The sequence below is a fragment of the Neolamprologus multifasciatus genome, chromosome 15 (assembly GCF_963576455.1).
Source record: "Neolamprologus multifasciatus chromosome 15, fNeoMul1.2, whole genome shotgun sequence".
Lineage (NCBI taxonomy): Eukaryota > Metazoa > Chordata > Actinopteri > Cichliformes > Cichlidae > Neolamprologus > Neolamprologus multifasciatus.
The window spans coordinates 19,515,012-19,534,342 of record NC_140453.1 but is presented as its reverse complement, the minus strand read 5'-3'; the positions used below and the strand labels follow the sequence as shown (position 1 = coordinate 19,534,342).

The 19,331-nt window shown below is 39.6% G+C and overlaps 2 protein-coding genes across 4 annotated transcripts; one reads left to right on the top strand and one right to left on the bottom strand.

The window, feature by feature from the left end:
- Positions 1-3,053: 3,053 nt before the first annotated feature.
- clec11a (C-type lectin domain containing 11A) lies at positions 3,054-7,560 on the top strand. 3 transcript variants are annotated; one of them, XM_085133021.1, is made up of 5 exons: positions 3,054-3,336; positions 4,178-4,295; positions 4,749-4,856; positions 5,018-5,101; positions 6,509-7,560. In XM_085133021.1, the coding sequence occupies exons 1-5, from the start codon at positions 3,232-3,234 to the stop codon at positions 6,919-6,921; spliced, it is 828 nt and encodes a 275-aa protein (XP_084989147.1). In that variant the 5' UTR covers positions 3,054-3,231; the 3' UTR covers positions 6,922-7,560. The 3 variants fall into 3 exon arrangements, with proteins under 3 accessions (XP_084989147.1, XP_084989148.1, XP_084989146.1); XM_085133022.1 differs by having other exon boundaries at positions 3,057-3,343; positions 4,188-4,295; XM_085133020.1 differs by lacking the exon at positions 3,054-3,336 and having other exon boundaries at positions 3,355-4,295.
- selenol (selenoprotein L) lies at positions 6,080-14,685 on the bottom strand. Its single transcript, XM_085133019.1, has 9 exons — positions 14,475-14,685; positions 13,792-13,870; positions 13,653-13,706; positions 11,799-11,844; positions 11,490-11,617; positions 11,198-11,312; positions 10,341-10,463; positions 9,691-9,828; positions 6,080-8,328 (listed from the first exon to the last, which is right to left on the bottom strand). Exons 1-9 carry the CDS (start codon positions 14,578-14,580, stop codon positions 8,176-8,178), a joined length of 942 nt encoding a protein of 313 aa, XP_084989145.1. The 5' UTR covers positions 14,581-14,685; the 3' UTR covers positions 6,080-8,175.
- Between the last annotated feature and the right edge of the window lie 4,646 nt (positions 14,686-19,331).

Here is a 19,331-nt window from a genome sequence, read left to right as displayed (position 1 = left end):
CATTTGAATACAGTTGTGTTTTATTCACTGTTTCTATAAACCAGCGACAAGGAACCATGAGGTCAAAGCAAGGATTTTCTTGCTCACATTTATTTTTCCAGACCATTGCTCCACTCAAAACTGAAGTCTGGAAACATGTCTGGAATCAGTTGTGTTACTGAAACAGCTGTGCATGTGCAGCTGTCCTGCCGACTCAGACCCGACTGTCCCTCACAGTCCCTGTCTGAGCTCCACCCAGTCTCCACATTGCAGAGCCTTTCCTCATTCGCTTCCCTGGAAATTCTGCTGGATTCTTGTGGCATTTTAACTGGCATACCTCCTGCTGCAGGCCCAAACACACATGGACACACACATACACACATGGCCACTTACATAAGGTTTCTCTTCAGTGGCAGGTTTGTCATTATGTCACAATTTCCTAAACAAATTCACAAAATTATATTTCTATTACCACCAATGTATTTAATTATACTAGAAAACCAAATTCATAAAAGGGCTGTTTGTGTAGATATGATATATAGTATGACTTACAAACTGTAAAACCCTTAGCTAAAAATAGTTAAGTCCATAAGAATTTTAAATGTGATGCCATGATATCACTAAATCATGAAAACAGGTCTTAAATCAAGCACTCAAGACGTTATGTAAGATTTTCAGCTTTAATTCGAGATGTTTGGCAAAAATCTTCCATTAGCTGTTTAATAGTTGCAACCATTTTTATGCATAGTCCCCTATTTTCAGAAGCTCAAAATTAATTGGCAGTCGACTATGAGATGATGTCTGTTCTCTCATTATTTCTAATTTAAAAAATTAAGGAGATAAAAGATCTGAAGTTTATTCCAAGTGCTGATCTAGCATGTGGTGGCTTTCCAGTGGACCACTGTATTTGAGGTCCAAAGAGATGTCGAAGTAAGTGAAGGAGGCCATCATTAGGCTCACAAATCCAAATAAACCCAATGAGGGCATAGCAGGAACTTTAGGAGTGGCCTAATCAAAAGTCTGATACGTCCTTAAAAAGAAGGAATGCAGTGGCCAGCTCAGCAACAACAAAAGGCCTGAAAGACCACAGAAGACAATTAAAGAATTATTTGCTTAGTCAAGAAACTCCTTTCACATTATCTAAGTCAGGAACACTTTTGGATGAGCTCAGAATATTATTGTCCAAGTCTACAATGAAGGGATGCCTTCGAGAATATAAAAAATACAAATTTACAACAAGGTGTAATCTGTCGATACAACTCAAGAACAAGAAGGCCAGGTTAAACTTTGTCAGAAAACAAGGCTGCACAGGTGTGGAAAATGTCTTTGGATCAATGAAACGAAGAAAAAGTTGTACCAGAATGATAACAGAAAAGCAACAGGTCAGGATCTGAAGCATACCGCTTTATCTGTCAAATATAGTGGTTATGTCATGTTCAAACATGACTGCCAGTGGAACCGGATCACTAGTGTTTGTAGGTGACTGCTTGAAGTTCATCTGTCCATCCGTCCATCCATTCATCCATCCAGCTCAGGGTTGCAGGGGGGCCTTGGAGGTTATCCCAACTGTCATATGGGAAAACCTGGGGTATACACAGGGCAAGTTGCCAGCCTATCACAGAGCCGCTGATAGAAGCAGCTGGGACTATAAGTGTTTGGGCCAATAAGCTGCTCTGATTCAAAAAATGCTGCAAAACTGACCAAAAGCATCTTGCAAAAGCAACCCAAGAGTTTAAGTCAAAGAAAAGGGGTATTCATCAATTACCGAGTCAAGTCACCTGATCTAAACCCCATAAAGCACAGTTCAGTTGCGAAATACAGAAAGACCCACAAATGAGCAGCAGCTGAAGGTGGCTGTAGTAAATCCTAGCAGAGCATCTCAAGGAAGGAAATGCAGCATTTGGGTAGTTGGTAGATCAATTATTAGTATAGTCTGCAACCAGTTTCTTCCGTTAATATGGAATTTCAGTCACTCAACAGTTTAGGGGCTCTATTTCTGTTTCTTTATGCTCCAAATGCTTTCAGTGCGTGACAAGTTTGGACAGCAGACATAACAGTTTTCATGATCTTTCCTGAAAGCTAATGATCACGATATATGTTGCTTGAAAACCTGCATATTTCATTTTCTGCATTAATGGAACTTCCGAACAGATGCAAATCTCCCGTGCCACGAGCATGCCGACAGCATCACAAATGCTCGATTTCAAACTGTGCGCCTCATTTTCAGTCCAAAGACAAATTTGGATTGTTCAGAGCACAGGAACATTTTGGCTGAAGCAACAATCATTCACAGTGGTTTTCAGAAATGTTCCCGTGCCAAGGATTTCTACTCCAGAATCATTTCTGGTTTTGATGCAGCTTTGCACGAGAGCCTGAACATCATGAACATTCAGTTTCGGTTTCTGCCCTACACCCATCTCTCTTTTTATATGTGAGATAATCCACCAGATGTTTGGTTTTACAGTGTTCTTTCATCGCCATCCTAACTTTCATTTCACAAATGTGTTATTTGTGTTTGTAGATTTAAAAAATTTGGTTTTCAAATGATTGCATTCTGTTTTTATTTACATTTTCAAGGACTGAAATAAAATGCCCATTTTTTTGCTGGCCAAACATTTCTTGCACACTAACTCAGGGACAGGAAAGTCGGAAAGAAGCAGTTACTGAAAAGACAGGAAGAATGAAGCTTTTATTTTAACCTAATTCAATCATAAACTTTGGATGATCCCATATATTTGTTGTTAGTTTGAGTATGTTATAAAAGCCCTGGTAAATCCTCAAATACATTAATGCAAAGCTGGTAACAAAGCTGTTTTTCTCGGTTCGTGAACTGTTTACGTTTTAGACATACTGTACATGTTTTCCACCGGACAGAGACCTGTAAATCCGCAGTGTGCACACAAAGAGTGGAAATGGGAGGTAGTAGGAAAAACAAAGAGCTTTCCTTTGTTTGAAAGGAGTTCTTGTTCTGAAGGAGGACAGAAGAGCGGGCAGCAGGCAGGCAACAGGGGCTTTATTTTGACTTTCCTGTTTGATACCTGTGATTCCCCCCCCCCCCCCCCCCCCCCCCTTTAAAAGAGGGCTGTACACCAGCTCCCATTCACACATCTAAAGGGAGATTCCTACTGGCTTCCTACTGTAGGAGAGGAGTGAAGGAGAGAGAGAGAGAAACCCAGACAGTGGAAGGAGAGAGACAGAGAGACTAGGAGGTACAGAGGGAGTTTTTGCTGCTGAAGGAAAAGCAGAGTTACTATGAAGCAGAAAATGGGACTGGCTGCGACCTCGCTCGCTCTGCTGTGTTTATGTTCTCTGGGAGTGTGTGTTCCTATGGGGACAGGCAGCACTGCACCAGCACAGGTCAGGACTTCATATGCTGTATGTGCTCTTTCTATTAGAGGCTGCTCTCACTGTCGTGCATTTTCTTAACTGTGATCTGCCATGCCTGTTTGTTAGGTTGAGACTCTGATCCCTTTCATATGTAGTAAATGTATATGAGTGACTGTGAGTGTTTCAGGGAATGAGGCAATTAAGACACACTAAGGCAGATTTTGTTGTTTTCTTTCTTTATCTTTATGTAAGAATAAAGTGGAAAACGTGATGCAATCTGTGTTGATTTATCTACTGTAAGTTATGATGTAATGGAAAGGACATGTGAAGAACTGATGATGACACACCCAGAGAAGCAGATCAACCCGACAGGTTTTTCTTTCATTGGACTTGTCTGTATGTGTGTTTGACTTCAAAATATAGCACCCATCTCCCTCCACTATGCCATAAGCCACTGAGGGAACGTGCTGATACTTGTAAATATATTGCTGTTGTCGATCAAAGTCTACACCATGTGCCTTCCAGCTAAGATATTCAACTTTTAAATGGTAACATTTTTATCCACTGAGCTCTTAAATCGAAAAATAAAGCGATAAACTTGGTTGAGCTCCTCTGTGTTCTATAATTGTAATAGGAGTAAAATTCTTGGCCTGACTTGATATTGATTGCTTCTGCATTCTGCTATAAGGAAAATATGAATGTAAAACAGCTCCAGATGTGTCTAAACTGGAATTTGGATACAACCCTAATAAGTTTGTTTTGGGAAGCAAAGGAAGTTGGGTTTAGTTTTACTTTAACCACTAAAGCCAAGACACTAAACACACTTACATGTGATGGATTGGGAGTTTTATGTGTGTGTGTGTTCCATCAGGTGTATGAACACACAGAGGTGAAGAGGACAAGAGGCGATGTTCCCGATATTCTGCCGGAACCTGAAGCAGAGCCAACCAGCCCAGTATCGGACTTTGAGAACTCATACAACTATGTCTGTACGTTATTTTAGAAATGTTGAAATTTGTGTTGGTTTTGGTCATACAAGTCAGAAATCTGTGATGTCACTCACCATCATGATAAGTTTAAGCCTCATCTCAGCGAGGTATCTCCCTCAAGGGTTGATAGAGAGAGAAAAAAGAGATAAAAAGAAAAGAAACTCTAGGGGTGGGTGGGGAACCCAAATAGAAAATAGAAAATAAAAAGAGTACAGAGATAAGTTTTGCCACCCACGTTGGTTGGTAGGGTGCATCCACAGACTGATGGCCGTATCATTGGACATTCTTGACAGGCTGATTAAGGGCTTTTCTGTTTTGTTTCTGGAGTAAGAAGTGTCCAGATTTTGGAAAGTCACATATCTGTATGGCGGTAGCCTTCCTTTGTGTGTTCTCTTTCTTAAAAAAATAAAATATCATACTGTGCTCTCACTTCCAATCTACTCTGGCCCACAGTATCCAGACTGGCCAGTATGGACATAGCCATCCACAAGCTGAATGTCGGTCACTACACTCTGGATGTTAAAGTCAGCCAGTTAATGGATCGTCTCTCCAGGATGGATGGTAAGACTGGTGATGGTGTTGATGAAACTGAAGAGTAGGGGTATTAATGCTGTACCACGGGAGCTTTTATTTTTGATTTAGATCTAATGGGAACAAAGCCTTTTGCTGTACCTACTTTTATGTTCCCCTCTTTCTCTTGCTCCTCATCACTCAAATGGCAGCTAAAGTCGGTGAGCTGGAGGACAGCATCCAGGAGGTCTACCAACACAGCAAGGACAACCGCAAGGAGATCGGAAGACTCGAAGGTACATGTGTATCATTTTTCCCTAGATCTACTTCAAGCATCCCATCCTGCACTGTGGTATTTTAAAATAGACTAAATATAGTATAAATATAGATTTCTATCTTATGTTTTGTAGCGTTAAATTATTTGTTAAACTATCAGTAATAAGAAAATAGTGAGAAAAACATATATAAAATACACCTAAAAATTTCATTGGAGGATAAATACTAATTAACAGGGGTAATAAAATCTGAAGACCAGAGAAGGACAGTGGATATGTGCAAAAAAAAGGGAAGGTTGAATGGCAACATGGACACATGATGCAACATGCAGGAACTAACGTATCAACTGTTCAGTAATATGCAAATAAACCTATGTTTGTATCAACAAGGTGTGTTGAAATTTTACAGCATTTCTGTCAACTCTGAGCAAAATTAAAGGGTACGTGAGGTGCACTCATGCCTTTAAACTAAAAATCGTGCTGATGGCTCAGCACTTCAGGCATCAACCAAGTAGCTGTAATAACAAGAGGCGTGACATTGGTTTGGTTTGGTTTTGGGACTTGATCCTCTTAAAAAAAAAAAGAAAAAAAAAAAGAGGAAGATCAATCAGTTCTCAAACCTGAAATCAAACCAGCGTTTCAAAGAGAGAACTGTCACCACTATTTCCCGCACTCCTCTGGCTTGTTTTAGCATGTTTTTATTCAGGCTATGAATCTATTTTGATTCACTCTTCTGGTTGCATGGTAACCATTTTCTTTGGAAAATAAACCCACATATGCTCCCTGTTCAGACCAACCAGCAGACAAAAACATTTGCATAAAGCTGAAAAATTCAGCAAACACAGATTCCCTTAAGAGACGGTAGAGACCAAAATTCAGCTAAAAATGGAGATAATAGAGCCATGCTAATTTCTCCCGGCTAACATGTTTTCAACAATGACTTTGTAAGGTTACGAAATGGTAACAAATTGTTCGACTGCTTTCAAAAGAAAGCATGTTTTTGTATGTGGTTTTTTTTCTGTTTTGTTTCCTCAACCAGAAGTGATCATATTTTGACAACACGATAGCATGCTACATTAGCAGCTAATGTTAGCAAGCTGCATCTTTAGATTGTGGATAGCTGTTTTAAAAATGATCTAAAAAGTACCACAAATAGCCAAGAGGTTTAGTTTATTTACTCACAACCACTCAAAGCAGCCATGCACCTAATAGTCCATAACTTCAAGATATACCACAATTTTAAAAAATTAATAAATGAATAAACTTAGTCTTCCATGCAGTTACAATGAAGGGGAAGATTAGCCATAGAGACCAAAACCATGCATGTTACATGTTTATTTCTATTGGAGTCCGCTTCAAGTGGCCAATTCAGAAACCTGTGCTAAATGTCTGAAAACGCACCAGTCTTGTTTTTTCTCTGCTTCAAAGGTTGCGAGAAGGGACAGCGGATTGGATACAAGTGTTACCTGGTGTACAACAGCCTGGAAGATTATGCTGGAGCATCCAGGAAGTGCATAGAACGTGGAGGACGCATGGCAATGCCCCGTGATCGAAAGGAGCAAGAGGCCCTGGCTGACTACGTAAAGAACTTCTTCCACCCTGGAAACTGGCCAGTCTGGCTGGGAGTCAACGACCTCCGCTCTGAGGGCTTGTACCTCTTTGACGATGGAACTCGGGTCACGTACTTCCAGTGGCGTAAGCACTTCCTGTCCAGCCAGCCAGATGGAGGGAGGCGAGAGAACTGCGTGGCGATGTCGTCAGATGATGGCGACTGGTGGGACCACTACTGCGATCGAACCATGAACTATATGTGCGAATTTGATGACAGGGTGGCTCTTTAAAAGGAACCTTTTCCAAACAGCCTCTCTTTATGACATTAAACACCAGCAGCTCATTAGAAAACAAAGCCCATTTCAATTTTCTAATAATTTATTTTCATTTAAAACTTTGTAGCTTTGTTTAAGTAGATTCTTGCTGAATGGAAATACTTTATAGTATTTAAACGTTTTTTTCTATTTCTATACAAGATGTGTACTGATTTAATAAGGCTTTATCAGACTTATGAATATTACATTATTCATGCAGCAGCAGTAATATGAGTTAAAGCCAGTCTGGACTCTGCTGTCCAGACTGGAATTCCATGGAATTCTAAATATTTGTCAAGTTTCCAAAAAAGAAAAAAATGGAACGCTGGAGTTTTTCTTTCAGGATCAGCACATACTGAACTTGAAGGGATGAATCAGTGTGTACTCTGGCTAATGTGGAATTAAGCAGCATTTCTATGTTTCATGCTGAAGATGTTTTAACAAAGTCTAGTGCTGGGTGTGACTTCTGTTATTGCAGTCCCACCCCGAACCCTCTTTTACTTCCTTAAAATGACACATCACTGTGTGCAAATGTATCCTGAACCAGAGTCCATGCATAAAGAGAAAAGAGAAAACTAGTGTAGATAAAAGCCTGGATGTTTTTTTTTTTTAATCTTTACTAAAGGTTGATTATAGTTTGTTCAACATGTACAACAGGTAAAAGGGAGATTTGCTTCACTCGTAAGGCGTGGTGCTTTTCATTTTTTTTTAAATAGTACTACTAAATCAGTGGACTAAAATGAGTTGAGCCTTATCTTGGTAGTGATTTTATCATCAAACTACTCATGGATCATAGATAATATGTTATAAAAATGTTTTTGCAGTAGTGTCATATCACTGTCTGATTTGTGGGTAATGATGTAATTCAAACTGTGTTACCTTTCACTGTCACTTGAGGTCACTAAAATCCAAACCTGTTAAATGCACCTTTAAAAGGTAAAATTTCTGAAACAAATCATCAGTCTTTGTTAACTTTAAATAATACAAATATATTGTTAAATTCTGTTTTAATTAAATCCACTACTTTATTTAGAATGCTGCATCGTCACGCTGACGCAACACAGAAAAGCAGATGTCTCTGCCTCGCGCTGGAACATCAGTCGCACCCCTTCATGATGTCATGAGTGTAAGGTGTGACGTCATGAACGCGAGCCAAAGAGCTGCGCTTGCTGTGAGGAGTCAGCGATGCGTTTAGCGACTTGTACCCCTGAGGCTGTGTTTGAATGAATTTCACAGCTTCTGCTTGTGAGCAGAGTTAGTGGACTGTCCTGCGGAGTCCACGGTCTGCAAGACGTCTTCCACGGTCGGCCTGTCCAGAGGGTTTTTAGATGGATGAGAGAGAAGTACCTTCCCTGCACTGTCCAGCAAAAAGTCACCTCCTAGCTGAAAAGACAAACACACATTATTCAATTATCACCACTCCTGAAGTTAAATCTGTAAAATTTGAAGGTCAGTCTGACTTTTTACGGTGGTTGTGGTAGTCCTGTCTGTTATGGAGTATTTAAAATTAATTTTCTAAAACAAAAGAGTCACCTGGGGATTTAAAGTAGCAATAATGTAAAAATAATGAACATGCTGCTCCATAAAATACCGCCTATATAAATAAATAACTGTTTAATCAGTAAAGTTGCATTAAAAGGACAATATGAATGTGTCACTGCCCCCAAGTGGTATAAAAACGTATTGCAGTTTTAAACTGAACCCTGTGGAGTCCCATAAATAGCCCCAAATTACTTTTTCCTTTAAAGGAACCCCGACTGTTTCAGCTTAAACATTATAGTTTGTACTATACATGCCCTCTTCTTCCAAAGGACAAAACACAATAAATATGTTATTGTTTTCTGTGCAAAATATGACCTGCATTTATTCTGTCTGCATGTCTCACCTGATACATTTAACTGACCAAAAGACCTCCCAGGTGCTTCTGGTTTTAACCGACGACTAAGCAGTAGTAGTTGCTCTTATATAGTTTGTGAAAAGTGCTTTAAGAAACAGAAAATATTCTTCTGGTGTTCTGCAAGACAGGATTTTTTGCTGCCTTCCCAACCCTGATCACGGAGGTTTCGTGTTCTCTAAAAGGCTGATGCAGCTACACAGACAGATATAGACACGAGCCTGTAATTAGGGCCACATACAAAACCAAGAACATGAAAATGACCTGAAGCAGAGAAGGACTTAATGATGGCACTGGATGTTTATCTCTAAAGTTATTATTAGAAAAGAATCTGATCCATATCCTGACTTCTACAAACCGACACTCTCACCGCCTCACCTCTGTCATCGTTTTAATTTTCACTTTTAAAGTAAAGTGTCCTCAGTTACATCATGGTCAGGTTTAAATAGAAGAAGCTGGAAAGAGCAGATTTATCTACCAAAGCAGTTAGATAGACTTCAACCAAAGAGACATCTACATTGCTTTTGTTCAGTTTAATCATAAGCTGTCTCCATATAAGGTGGCTGAGTGCATCTGAGGGTGTTAGGGCATTTTTTTTTCATTTTATTTCTATGCACACTGTTAATTATAATGTTCAACATTGATCTTATGCATACAAGATAAAAAAATATTAATCTCGCAGGACTTCAGGGACTCAACTTGGATTTTCATTTTGCTAATATCCAAGGGATAGAAGAAGGATGCGAGATACTCATGCATGTAAATCCATCCTTGGATAGATTTCTAGGATTTCTTCAATGTGTCATCACAAGAGTCTGGTCAAAGGCTTTCACAGACTTGCGCATTCTTACCTGGTAGATGTCTTCCAGCAGACGATGGGGGAAATCTGGGAAGTCTATGTTTGCAACTACGTAGTCTGAGTATTGTAGCAGGCAGCCAAACTTCATCACCTTGGCGTAGGATGAGCCAAGGCCAAAACTTCTGTACACCTGTGCCAGAAAAGAGACATTTAAGAACACATGCGGTTTATACAGTCAGTAGCATGCATCAGCGTCGCATTTTTTGCGACTGAGGATTGCTTGTGTGGCATGTGGAAAATGTTCTGTTTTCATATTTGGTTGTTTCCACTTGACTACAGCTAACATCTGGTGGTTGACTTTTCAGAATAAATGGTTTGGAGGCTGAGGTCGCTGGGCTTTTATGACACATCATCAAACAGCTGCTAAATCCTCCGGGTCCCTCGGTTTGTTTGTACTGAGTCACAGCCAAATCTACTTTCTATAAATTACAGTGGCCTATTTAGATTTTATGCACCTCCCGACCAGCGCTGAATATAAATATAAAATGTAGTAAAATATGCAGACGGACTGACTGTTTTTATTTGAATTTGTTTTAAAGCAGAAGATTCCATCGTCAAATAATTAAAGTTACAGTTTTTGAATCAGATGATCAGAGCGGGGGGGGGGGGGGGGGGGGGGGGGGGGGGGGGGGGATTCTTAACCTTTCTCTGTGGATCCAGCAGAATGTCAAAGGTACATCCAGTCTGCTCCAACCACAGCTGAGCGCCCTCGATGCTGCCAAAAGAAACTACCAAGACCCGCACTGACCGAGCCTCCAGCAGAGCCTGCGGGATGGCACAATGTTAATTACTGATAAACACTGTTTACACATTTAAACAGTTTTAAACCAGTTTTGGCTGCAAGATAAAGTGAAGACAGTCACTATGGAAAAAACATCTTAGAATCTTTTGTAGACAGAATGAAGCCTCAAAGAGGTAAAAGGGGTATTTCAGCACAATGCTATGAGCTGTCTTGCTAAGAAAAGATAGACGTTTGTGGCTTCATTGGGATCTCAGTGCTTGCAGCAAAGATTTCTTCCCTGTAAACTAAGTGCTTATAAAAAAATGCAGTAATAAAAAGATGTGAAATATTATGAGCGAACTTGGGTCGTGGGTGTTTTTCCTTTCCACTGTCGCCATGTGCTTGCTCACAGGGCGGGGGTAATCAGAGTAATCCTCTGATTACTGGGGTTTTCTCTGTATTATTATTTTAGAGTCTCTACCTTACAATAAAAAAGACCTTGAGCTGACTGTTGTTTTTCTGTGATTTTTTTAACCCCCGATATCACAAACTGGCCTTCATGAATTTAAATCTTAATCTTGGCTTTCTCTGTTCTGATCCGAACAATTAATTTGTGAATTACTAAATGACTAAATTAGTAATTCAATTTCCAATTCTGTCTTCATAAAAAAGTAACAGTGTGTTTTTGTTTTTTGTGTGCCTGTGGTTTTTCAGTGTTGGAGTTCATTCAGTATGGCGATGGTTTTTTCTAGTGGAATAAGAATAAAGGTACGCTGACCTGATTGGCCTTCAGCTCGGTCACGTGGTCTCGTCACAGAAGTCATCCAAAATGTCTGAGGAGAACCAGCAGCAGGTTCTGACCCTGACCCAGGTACTGACTGAGAGTCACACTCCTTCAAATACAACACAAGACAATGAACAAACACATCTCTGTTTTCATGGAACAAAAAAACCTACATGGTCTTCCCAGGTTGGTCAGTTAAGAAACAACACACATCACCTCAAACCAGCTGATGCTCTGAACTGGTTTTTGCTGGTGCACCACATTCAGGCCTGGTTTGCAAACTTACCTTCCACTTCTTCCATCGGTGAATAGAGTTTCTGGGCTCAGACTGTCGGCCGTCTTTCCTCCAGACAGCTGCACATCTGTTGTCTGCAGATCTTTGTCCACATTCTCCAGGAAAGAGTCCCACTCTTTCTGCAAGCACAAACACACACAAAGAAATAGACAGTTTAAAGTGTTCAAAAGGAACTGGTCATGGGTTTAGTTTAAACTCATTTCAACCAGATAAGCTTAATTTTAAGTTTGTGTAGCTCAAAAATAAATAAATAAGGATAATATAACAATAAGAAGAAATAACAATTGCACTTGTACAGACCTCCAGCTGCTGAAGCTCTTGCACCTGCTCTCTCACTGCTGCATGGCTGGAAAAACACACAAGTTTGGTGATAGAGCTTCAGTCAACACCACTGTCGTTCATCCAAGATCTATCAGTCAGCATCATAACAGCACTGAGTGCAGCTGAGCTAATACTGCGTGTTTTATACATGATGCTCTAAGGAGTTACAATTCAGTGCAAAAGACTTAAATTGCTCCTAATTTTTTTTATATTTTGCTAGGAAAATGTCTAAATGGGTGCATCAGTCTATTGAAATATAAGCAAATGTATGAGCAAAAACAGAGTTTTTACAATTTTAATTAGCTTGAAAATCGATCCGTGATATGATCATCTTTTTTCTTCACACAGCCTGAATTCTCTTAGAATTTCTTTAAGCTGTGTTATTTTGGGCATTTTTCAGATTCCTATAAAGATGTAACAAAGTGCCTAAAGATACTATTTATTTATTTATTTTACTAAGTTCTCTACTGTGTGTAGACACAACAATGGTTCATCTGTTATGTACCTTTTTATGATTGAATGATTTATAGATCAGAGTTAAATTGCTTAAACATACTTCTGAAACTGGTCAGGTGCAACAACTGGACTAAAAATGAGAGAAAATGAAGAAGAAAATGTCTAAAGAAAAAACATTACAGGAGAGTCTGGCTGCTTTAACCTCCTAAGACCTGAACTCTTCCACGACATGCATTTTTAATTTCTCTTTGATATTTGGGCCTATTGGGGCCCGATGGATGTAAAAACAAAGAATTACCAGATTTTTTTTTTTTTACCTGATTTTTTGTTTCTAAGAAAAATGAGAGCCATATATGAGGATATTCGTTTAAAATTTCGATAGAACAGTAGCAGTATAATGTCCTTATAAGTGGATAAGCAAAATTTTGGTCTAAATAACCCAAAATGTGATGTCCACATGTGTGGACGCCAGGTCCTGGGACAAGGGTCCCCAATCCCAGTCCGCGAGGGCCGGTGTCCCTGCAGGTTTTAGATCTCACCCTGGATCAACACACCTGAATCACATGAATAGTTCATTACCAGGCCTCTGGAGAACTTCAAGACATGTTGAGAAGGTAATTTCCATTTAAATCAGCTGTGATGGATCAAGGACACATCTAAAACCTGCAGGGACACCGGCCCTCGTGGACTGGGACTGGGGACCCCTGTCCTAGGAGGTTACAGCAGAATATAAACATGAGGGGTTGCTCAAGACTGTAGGTTGCAGAATACAGCAGTTTCCCAAAGGGCCAGACTTTTCAACATTAATAGAAATGAAGCAACATACACTTACTGACACGTCTTGGGTCTGCAGATGGATTTATCTTAAAGTAAATAAGAGCTATTCTTTTCTCCAGCTGTTTTTATTCGAGATCACTTGTAGGTGATTTATGTTACATGATGTAAATGTTGTTAACTAGTAAAGCAATAACTTCAGCTTGGAATGTGGCTAAATGCTGTTAAAGATTTATTTGGCAACTATAGCTGTGAAGAGCCTTTCGTCATTTGAGGTTTGTGAAGTAGAAGCTGACTTAATAATAAAAAAGAGAAGTCTTAAAAATTTGGGGATGTTTTTGGCAAAGTTTTCAGTTACAAGTGGGGCAGAAGAAGAGTTTCATCATCTGTGTTTTCTCTCAGTTGTTCCACAGTGTATTGGGATTATCACGGTCTCCCTCATACGTTTGCCTCAATAAACATCATTTCATTAAATTTATTTAATATGGCATAATGGTGTCATTGAATTCAAATGCTAGAAGGAATAAGAATAGGAAAATCTTACATCACCCACACAAAATATAAATGGCATTTTATTTCAGCTTGCTATTTAAACATACTTACTGATAAGACTTCTGCCAAACAGCCTCCGCTTCACATTTCTTTTTAACTTCAATGCTGCTCAACAGATTGAACGGTTATTATTTTTCTCATAAGGACACAGAGAAATGTGCTTCTTTAAGCGTCTACAGCCAAATCCTACCTGCTGTAGAATCTAGCTCCAGCTGTGATCAGGCCGAATAAAGTGGTGATTTTATGTGGGACAAAATTCTCCAAAGAGTCTGCATGAGAACAAAGGGCCACAGTTACAGGGTCAAGCTGATTGTGCAATGTCATTGTGTTGGCAATAGGCATGACGGGGATTACATTACACCACCTTCATGCCAGCAGGCCCCTTTAATCCAGTAACAAGGCTTTAACAAAGCTCCAGAAGCCAAGTTATAAAATATTCAATAGGAAACCCAGACTTCATTCAAATTTCTTGCATTTTTATACTCTTAAGGTTAGGGACTGTTAAAAAGCAGTTAGTCAACAAAGATAAAGCATCATCTTATCATTAAAAAAATCTGTTCTTCAATTCGGCAGACAAACATAGACATAATTATTGTCCTGTTTTTGTTTTGGTTTTTTTGTGTGTGGTTTTACTTCTTTGTAAAACAGCCATAACACACACACACAGGGTTATTACCCAGTAATAACGTTTCCATTAAAAAAAAAGTTAAATGATAATTTGCATATTTTATATGCCGAATTACAAAAGAGGCAGAACAAAATTTTAACAAAGCATAAAAATACATTTCTAGGACGTTTTTAGATATTCTGGTAGCAACACACATTAAAGTGTGAAACGTTTTCAACAGGGTTTGCGACTAGGATCAGCCCTACCTGCTGCCTCTTCCTTGGCGTTCTGCAGGAGAACTTTTCCCATGTTCACCAGCAGAGTGAGACCATCTGTTAAGATCTCCTCTGACACGGCCACATCCTCAGCCATGATCACCACATCAGCCCACAGCCACTCTGACAACTAATCTGTAGTCACCTGCACTATAGTGCAGCGATGCTATGCAATCTACATCATCCATGTGACAAAATCACGTGGGTCTGACTCTGAAAACCTTTATGCAGCACCTAGTGGTGAGCAGGGAGACTTGCAAGAGAAAGTAATTTTTGAAAGAAGCTTTTCTACTCAGCTGTGCAACAAAACTAAACATTAACTGCAGATGAATTTGATCTGCTCTTCAGTTCTATACACAAACATACTTAATCACCGGCTCATTTGTTGTTCTTACAAACATCTTCCGTCTTATCAGCCAGTCAATCAGCCACATTAAGCTCCAATAGTCAGTGGAGGTGTATTCAGTTGGGCACTTTCAGCATCAATTATGAATGCTGCCTGTGCTGGGCATACAGTCAAGAGTGTTTACTGTCAGACCTTTGAGGTTCTGACATTTGCAGCTGACAGTGATAGTGATGAAATCCTTAGGTGACACCGGCTTAGTTAATAAGCAGCTTTTTAGGGGGCAACATGGCAAAGGGTAAACAGTAATCTTACTAGTTTAGATGGTTCAAATGTGACTGAAGGTAAACAGACATGATGGACCTAACAATAGATTTTGACAATGATGAGGGTCTGAAATGACTCTTAATGCACAACACTGCAGGCGCCTCAGTGCAAAAACAGAGTTTTGCATTCATTAAATCTGAATGCAAATCTCCAGACATGGATTTAGCCTTTTTTCAATTGAAGAGCTTCCCTGAATGTTTCTTTTATCCTGGGTCTAGGCTTAATCCGTGTCTAGGAAACTGAGCCTACAAAGCATGACCTGTCCACCCTATATGGAAGCCCACATACGCTACCAAAAACAAATTTAAGTGAATGAAATTGAACTGCAGTAAAGAAAATACTTCTTAGTCCAGATAATACAATAATGACATACTTTTCTCAAGGGAAAGTGGAGTGATTTCTACATTTTAACTGTATTTGTTTAAATAATTGTAATAATAGTAAACTTAAACCTAGCAGGTCAGATATTTTACAGTCATAATTCAAAATCAGCGAGAGAAAGAACGGAAGGTTAGGGTGATCAAAGAGAGAGATAGAAATGTGCTAACAAGTCTGAGTGTGCTGAGAAGGTGGAAGAGTCCTGTGAAGAGCTGATAAATGTAGAAAATGAGCATGCGAACATAAGAGAAGGTGAAGAAGAGTATTTTCAAGGTAGAGTGGGTGGATGTCAGAGCTGATTTGTGACAGATGGACAGTACCAAGAATTAAAACAATGACGGTAGGTATGATGTATTCGGAGACAGTGACACTGACAAAAAGTCACAAAGTGGAGCCAGAGGAGGCCGAGATGCAGATGTTAAGATTTTCACTGGGAGTGACCACAATGCACAGGATTAGACAGGAGTACATCAGAGGGACGGCTCAGGTTGAGCAGTTTGAAGACAAAGTTGTGAGATGTGAATGTTCAATAGTTTGGACACGTGCAGAGGAGGGATGGTGAATATACTGGACAAAGGATTTTGAAGATGGAGCTGCCAGGCAGGAGGTAACGAGGAAAACCAGATCTGCTGTGGTGACCACTAGAGCGATCAGCCAAAGGAAGACGCACACTTCTTTATTGACTTCACTTTCATTTGGTACATGTAATTTAATTATATATACAGTGGGGCAAAAAAGTATTTAGTCAGCCACCGATTGTGCAAGTTCCCCCACTTAAAATGATGACAGAGGTCAGTAATTTGCACCAGAGGTACACTTCAACTGTGAGAGACAGAATGTGAAAAAAAAAAATCCATGAATTCACATGGTAGGATTTGTAAAGAATTTATTCGTAAATCAGGGTGGAAAATAAGTATTTGGTCAATAACAAAAATACAACTCAATACTTTGTAACATAACCTTTGTTGGCAATAACAGAGGTCAAACGTTTACTATAGGTCTTTACCAGGTTTGCACACACAGTAGCTGGTATTTTGGCCCATTCCTCCATGCAGATCTTCTCAAGAGCAGTGATGTTTTGGGGCTGTCGCCGAGCAACACGGACTTTCAACTCCCGCCACAGATTTTCTATGGGGTTGAGGTCTGGAGACTGGCTAGGCCACTCCAGGACTTTCAAATGCTTCTTACGGAGCCACTCCTTTGTTGCCCGGGCGGTGTGTTTTGGATCATTGTCATGTTGGAAGACCCAGCCTCGTTTCATCTTCAAAGTTCTCACTGATGGAAGGAGGTTTTGGCTCAAAATCTCACGATACTTGGCCCCATTCATTCTGTCCTTAACACGGATCAGTCGTCCTGTCCCCTTGGCAGAAAAACAGCCCCATAGCATGATGTTTCCACCCCCATGCTTCACAGTAGGTATGGTGTTCTTGGGATGCAACTCAGTATTCTTCTTCCTCCAAACACGACGAGTTGAGTTTATACCAAAAAGTTCTACTTTGGTTTCATCTGACCACATGACATTCTCCCAATCCTCTGCTGTATCATCCATGTGCTCTCTGGCAAACTTCAGACGGGCCTGGACATGCACTGGCTTCAGCAGCGGAACACGTCTGGCACTGCGGGATTTGATTCCCTGCCGTTGTAGTGTGTTACTGATGGTGACCTTTGTTACTTTGGTCCCAGCTCTCTGCAGGTCATTCACCAGGTCCCCCCGTGTGGTTCTGGGATCTTTGCTCACCGTTCTCATGATCATTTTGACCCCACGGGATGAGATCTTGCGTGGAGCCCCAGATCGAGGGAGATTATCAGTGGTCTTGTATGTCTTCCATTTTCTGATGATTGCTCCCACAGTTGATTTTTTTCACACCAAGATGCTTGCCTATTGTAGATTCACTCTTCCCAGTCTGGTGCAGGTCTACAATTCTTTTCCTGGTGTCCTTCGAAAGCTCTTTGGTCTTGGCCATGGCGGAGTTTGGAGTCTGACTGGTTGAGGCTGTGGACAGGTGTCTTTTATACAGATGATGAGGTCAAACAGGTGCCATTCATACAGGTAACGAGTGGGGGACAGAAAAGCTTCTTACAGAAGACGTTACAGGTCTGTGAGAGCCAGGGATTTTCCTTGTTTGAGGTGACCAAATACTTATTTTCCACCCTGATTTACGAATAAATTCTTTACAAATCCTACCATGTGAATTCATGGATTTTTTTTTCACATTCTGTCTCTCACAGTTGAAGTGTACCTCTGGTGCAAATTACTGACCTCTGTCATCATTTTAAGTGGGGGAACTTGCACAATCGGTGGCTGACTAAATACTTTTTTGCCCCACTGTACGTTGTAAGGACAGAACTGACGGTCTGCCACACCAAAACACGAATGCATTTTTCTTTTTTCTTGACTAAATTATTGTTTGTGAACTTCTTGCGAGGAAAAAAAAATCACCACAAACTGTTAAAACTGTCAAACACTTTTATTACTGCTGAACATTCATTTCATAAAAAAGTCCCTCCTTCAAGTCTGAAGACATTAGATAAGTTGTGCACTCCTCACTCTAAAGCCCATTGCAGAAATAAATGACTGGGACACCCAGCACAGAAAAGAAAGGAACAACCAGCTAGCATAACCATCGATAAGAAAACCCCCCCGAAGGACCTGACGTTTTGGTGAAGTGAGAAAACCAATTAAACACTGGAGAAACTGCTTTGTTCTGGACATTCAAAAAAAGAACTACTGCAGTATTGATATGACTATTAATGGTGTGTCTGTAAGCATTAAAGGCCACAGAATATGATAGATTAGTCTGGGTGAGTCACACCTTCTCATTTTGTTCATCATTGTGCTTAAAATTTCTTTTCTAAAATAATTTTATTTCCATAGGTTACTGCATGTTTACATTTTACCTAAGTGCAGGATTCACCCAGATTTTCTGAAGCAAACAAACCAACAAACAAAAAAAGACCACACCATCAGTCTTATTATTTAAACTGAAGTACATTCCAATTCAGACCAGATTTTCTCCAGATATCAAAAACTCAAACAAGAACTTGTTACATATGTAATAATCAAGGGGGGTTAAAATAATCAAAGACAATATTTTAATCTTTAAGACATGTGGAGGTACATGAGCTCTTATCTCCCAAAGATATTGCTCTCAGGTGTGATGAGGAAGCAAATTGAATCTATGAGCTAATATCCGATGTAAGAGAGGCAGCTGATGCAAGTTCGAGGGAAGACAGGAAGGAAATAAATGCGGTGTGCTTTTCTCCGTCCATAATGAATCTTTAAAGGCACAACAGTCACAGATGTTAGAGGACGATCATCTGGAGCTTCTGGTCAGGTAAGTCAGATTACATTCATAAACTTTAAAATTTAAATGTAGTGTTTAAGAGCTAATGATTTAAACTATAAAGAAGCTTCTTCTCATTAAGCTAGTCTGATTTCTTTGTGGTTTTATTTACAGTGAAATTGTTTTATGTTAGCCATTTAGAGCTACATGTGCTTAACATATTTATTAGATTACCAGAATGCAAATGCTCTCTAATCAAGAGCTTAATCAATATTTTTAATGCAAAATAATTTAAATAATTATCATTATCCATCAATTTGTAAATGTAGGTTTACAAAAACAAGCAATAAAATAGTAAAGCAATTATTTTTTGATTATAACACCAAATTGCAATCTTTTACCATTGTTGCTCCATGGAAGAAAAATGTTTTAGTGGTTGAATGTTATGCTTGATTGGGCCAGGTTAAACTTTGTGTATTTAATTTTTTGTTTTAAACAAGGGAGATTTCTAAGAGT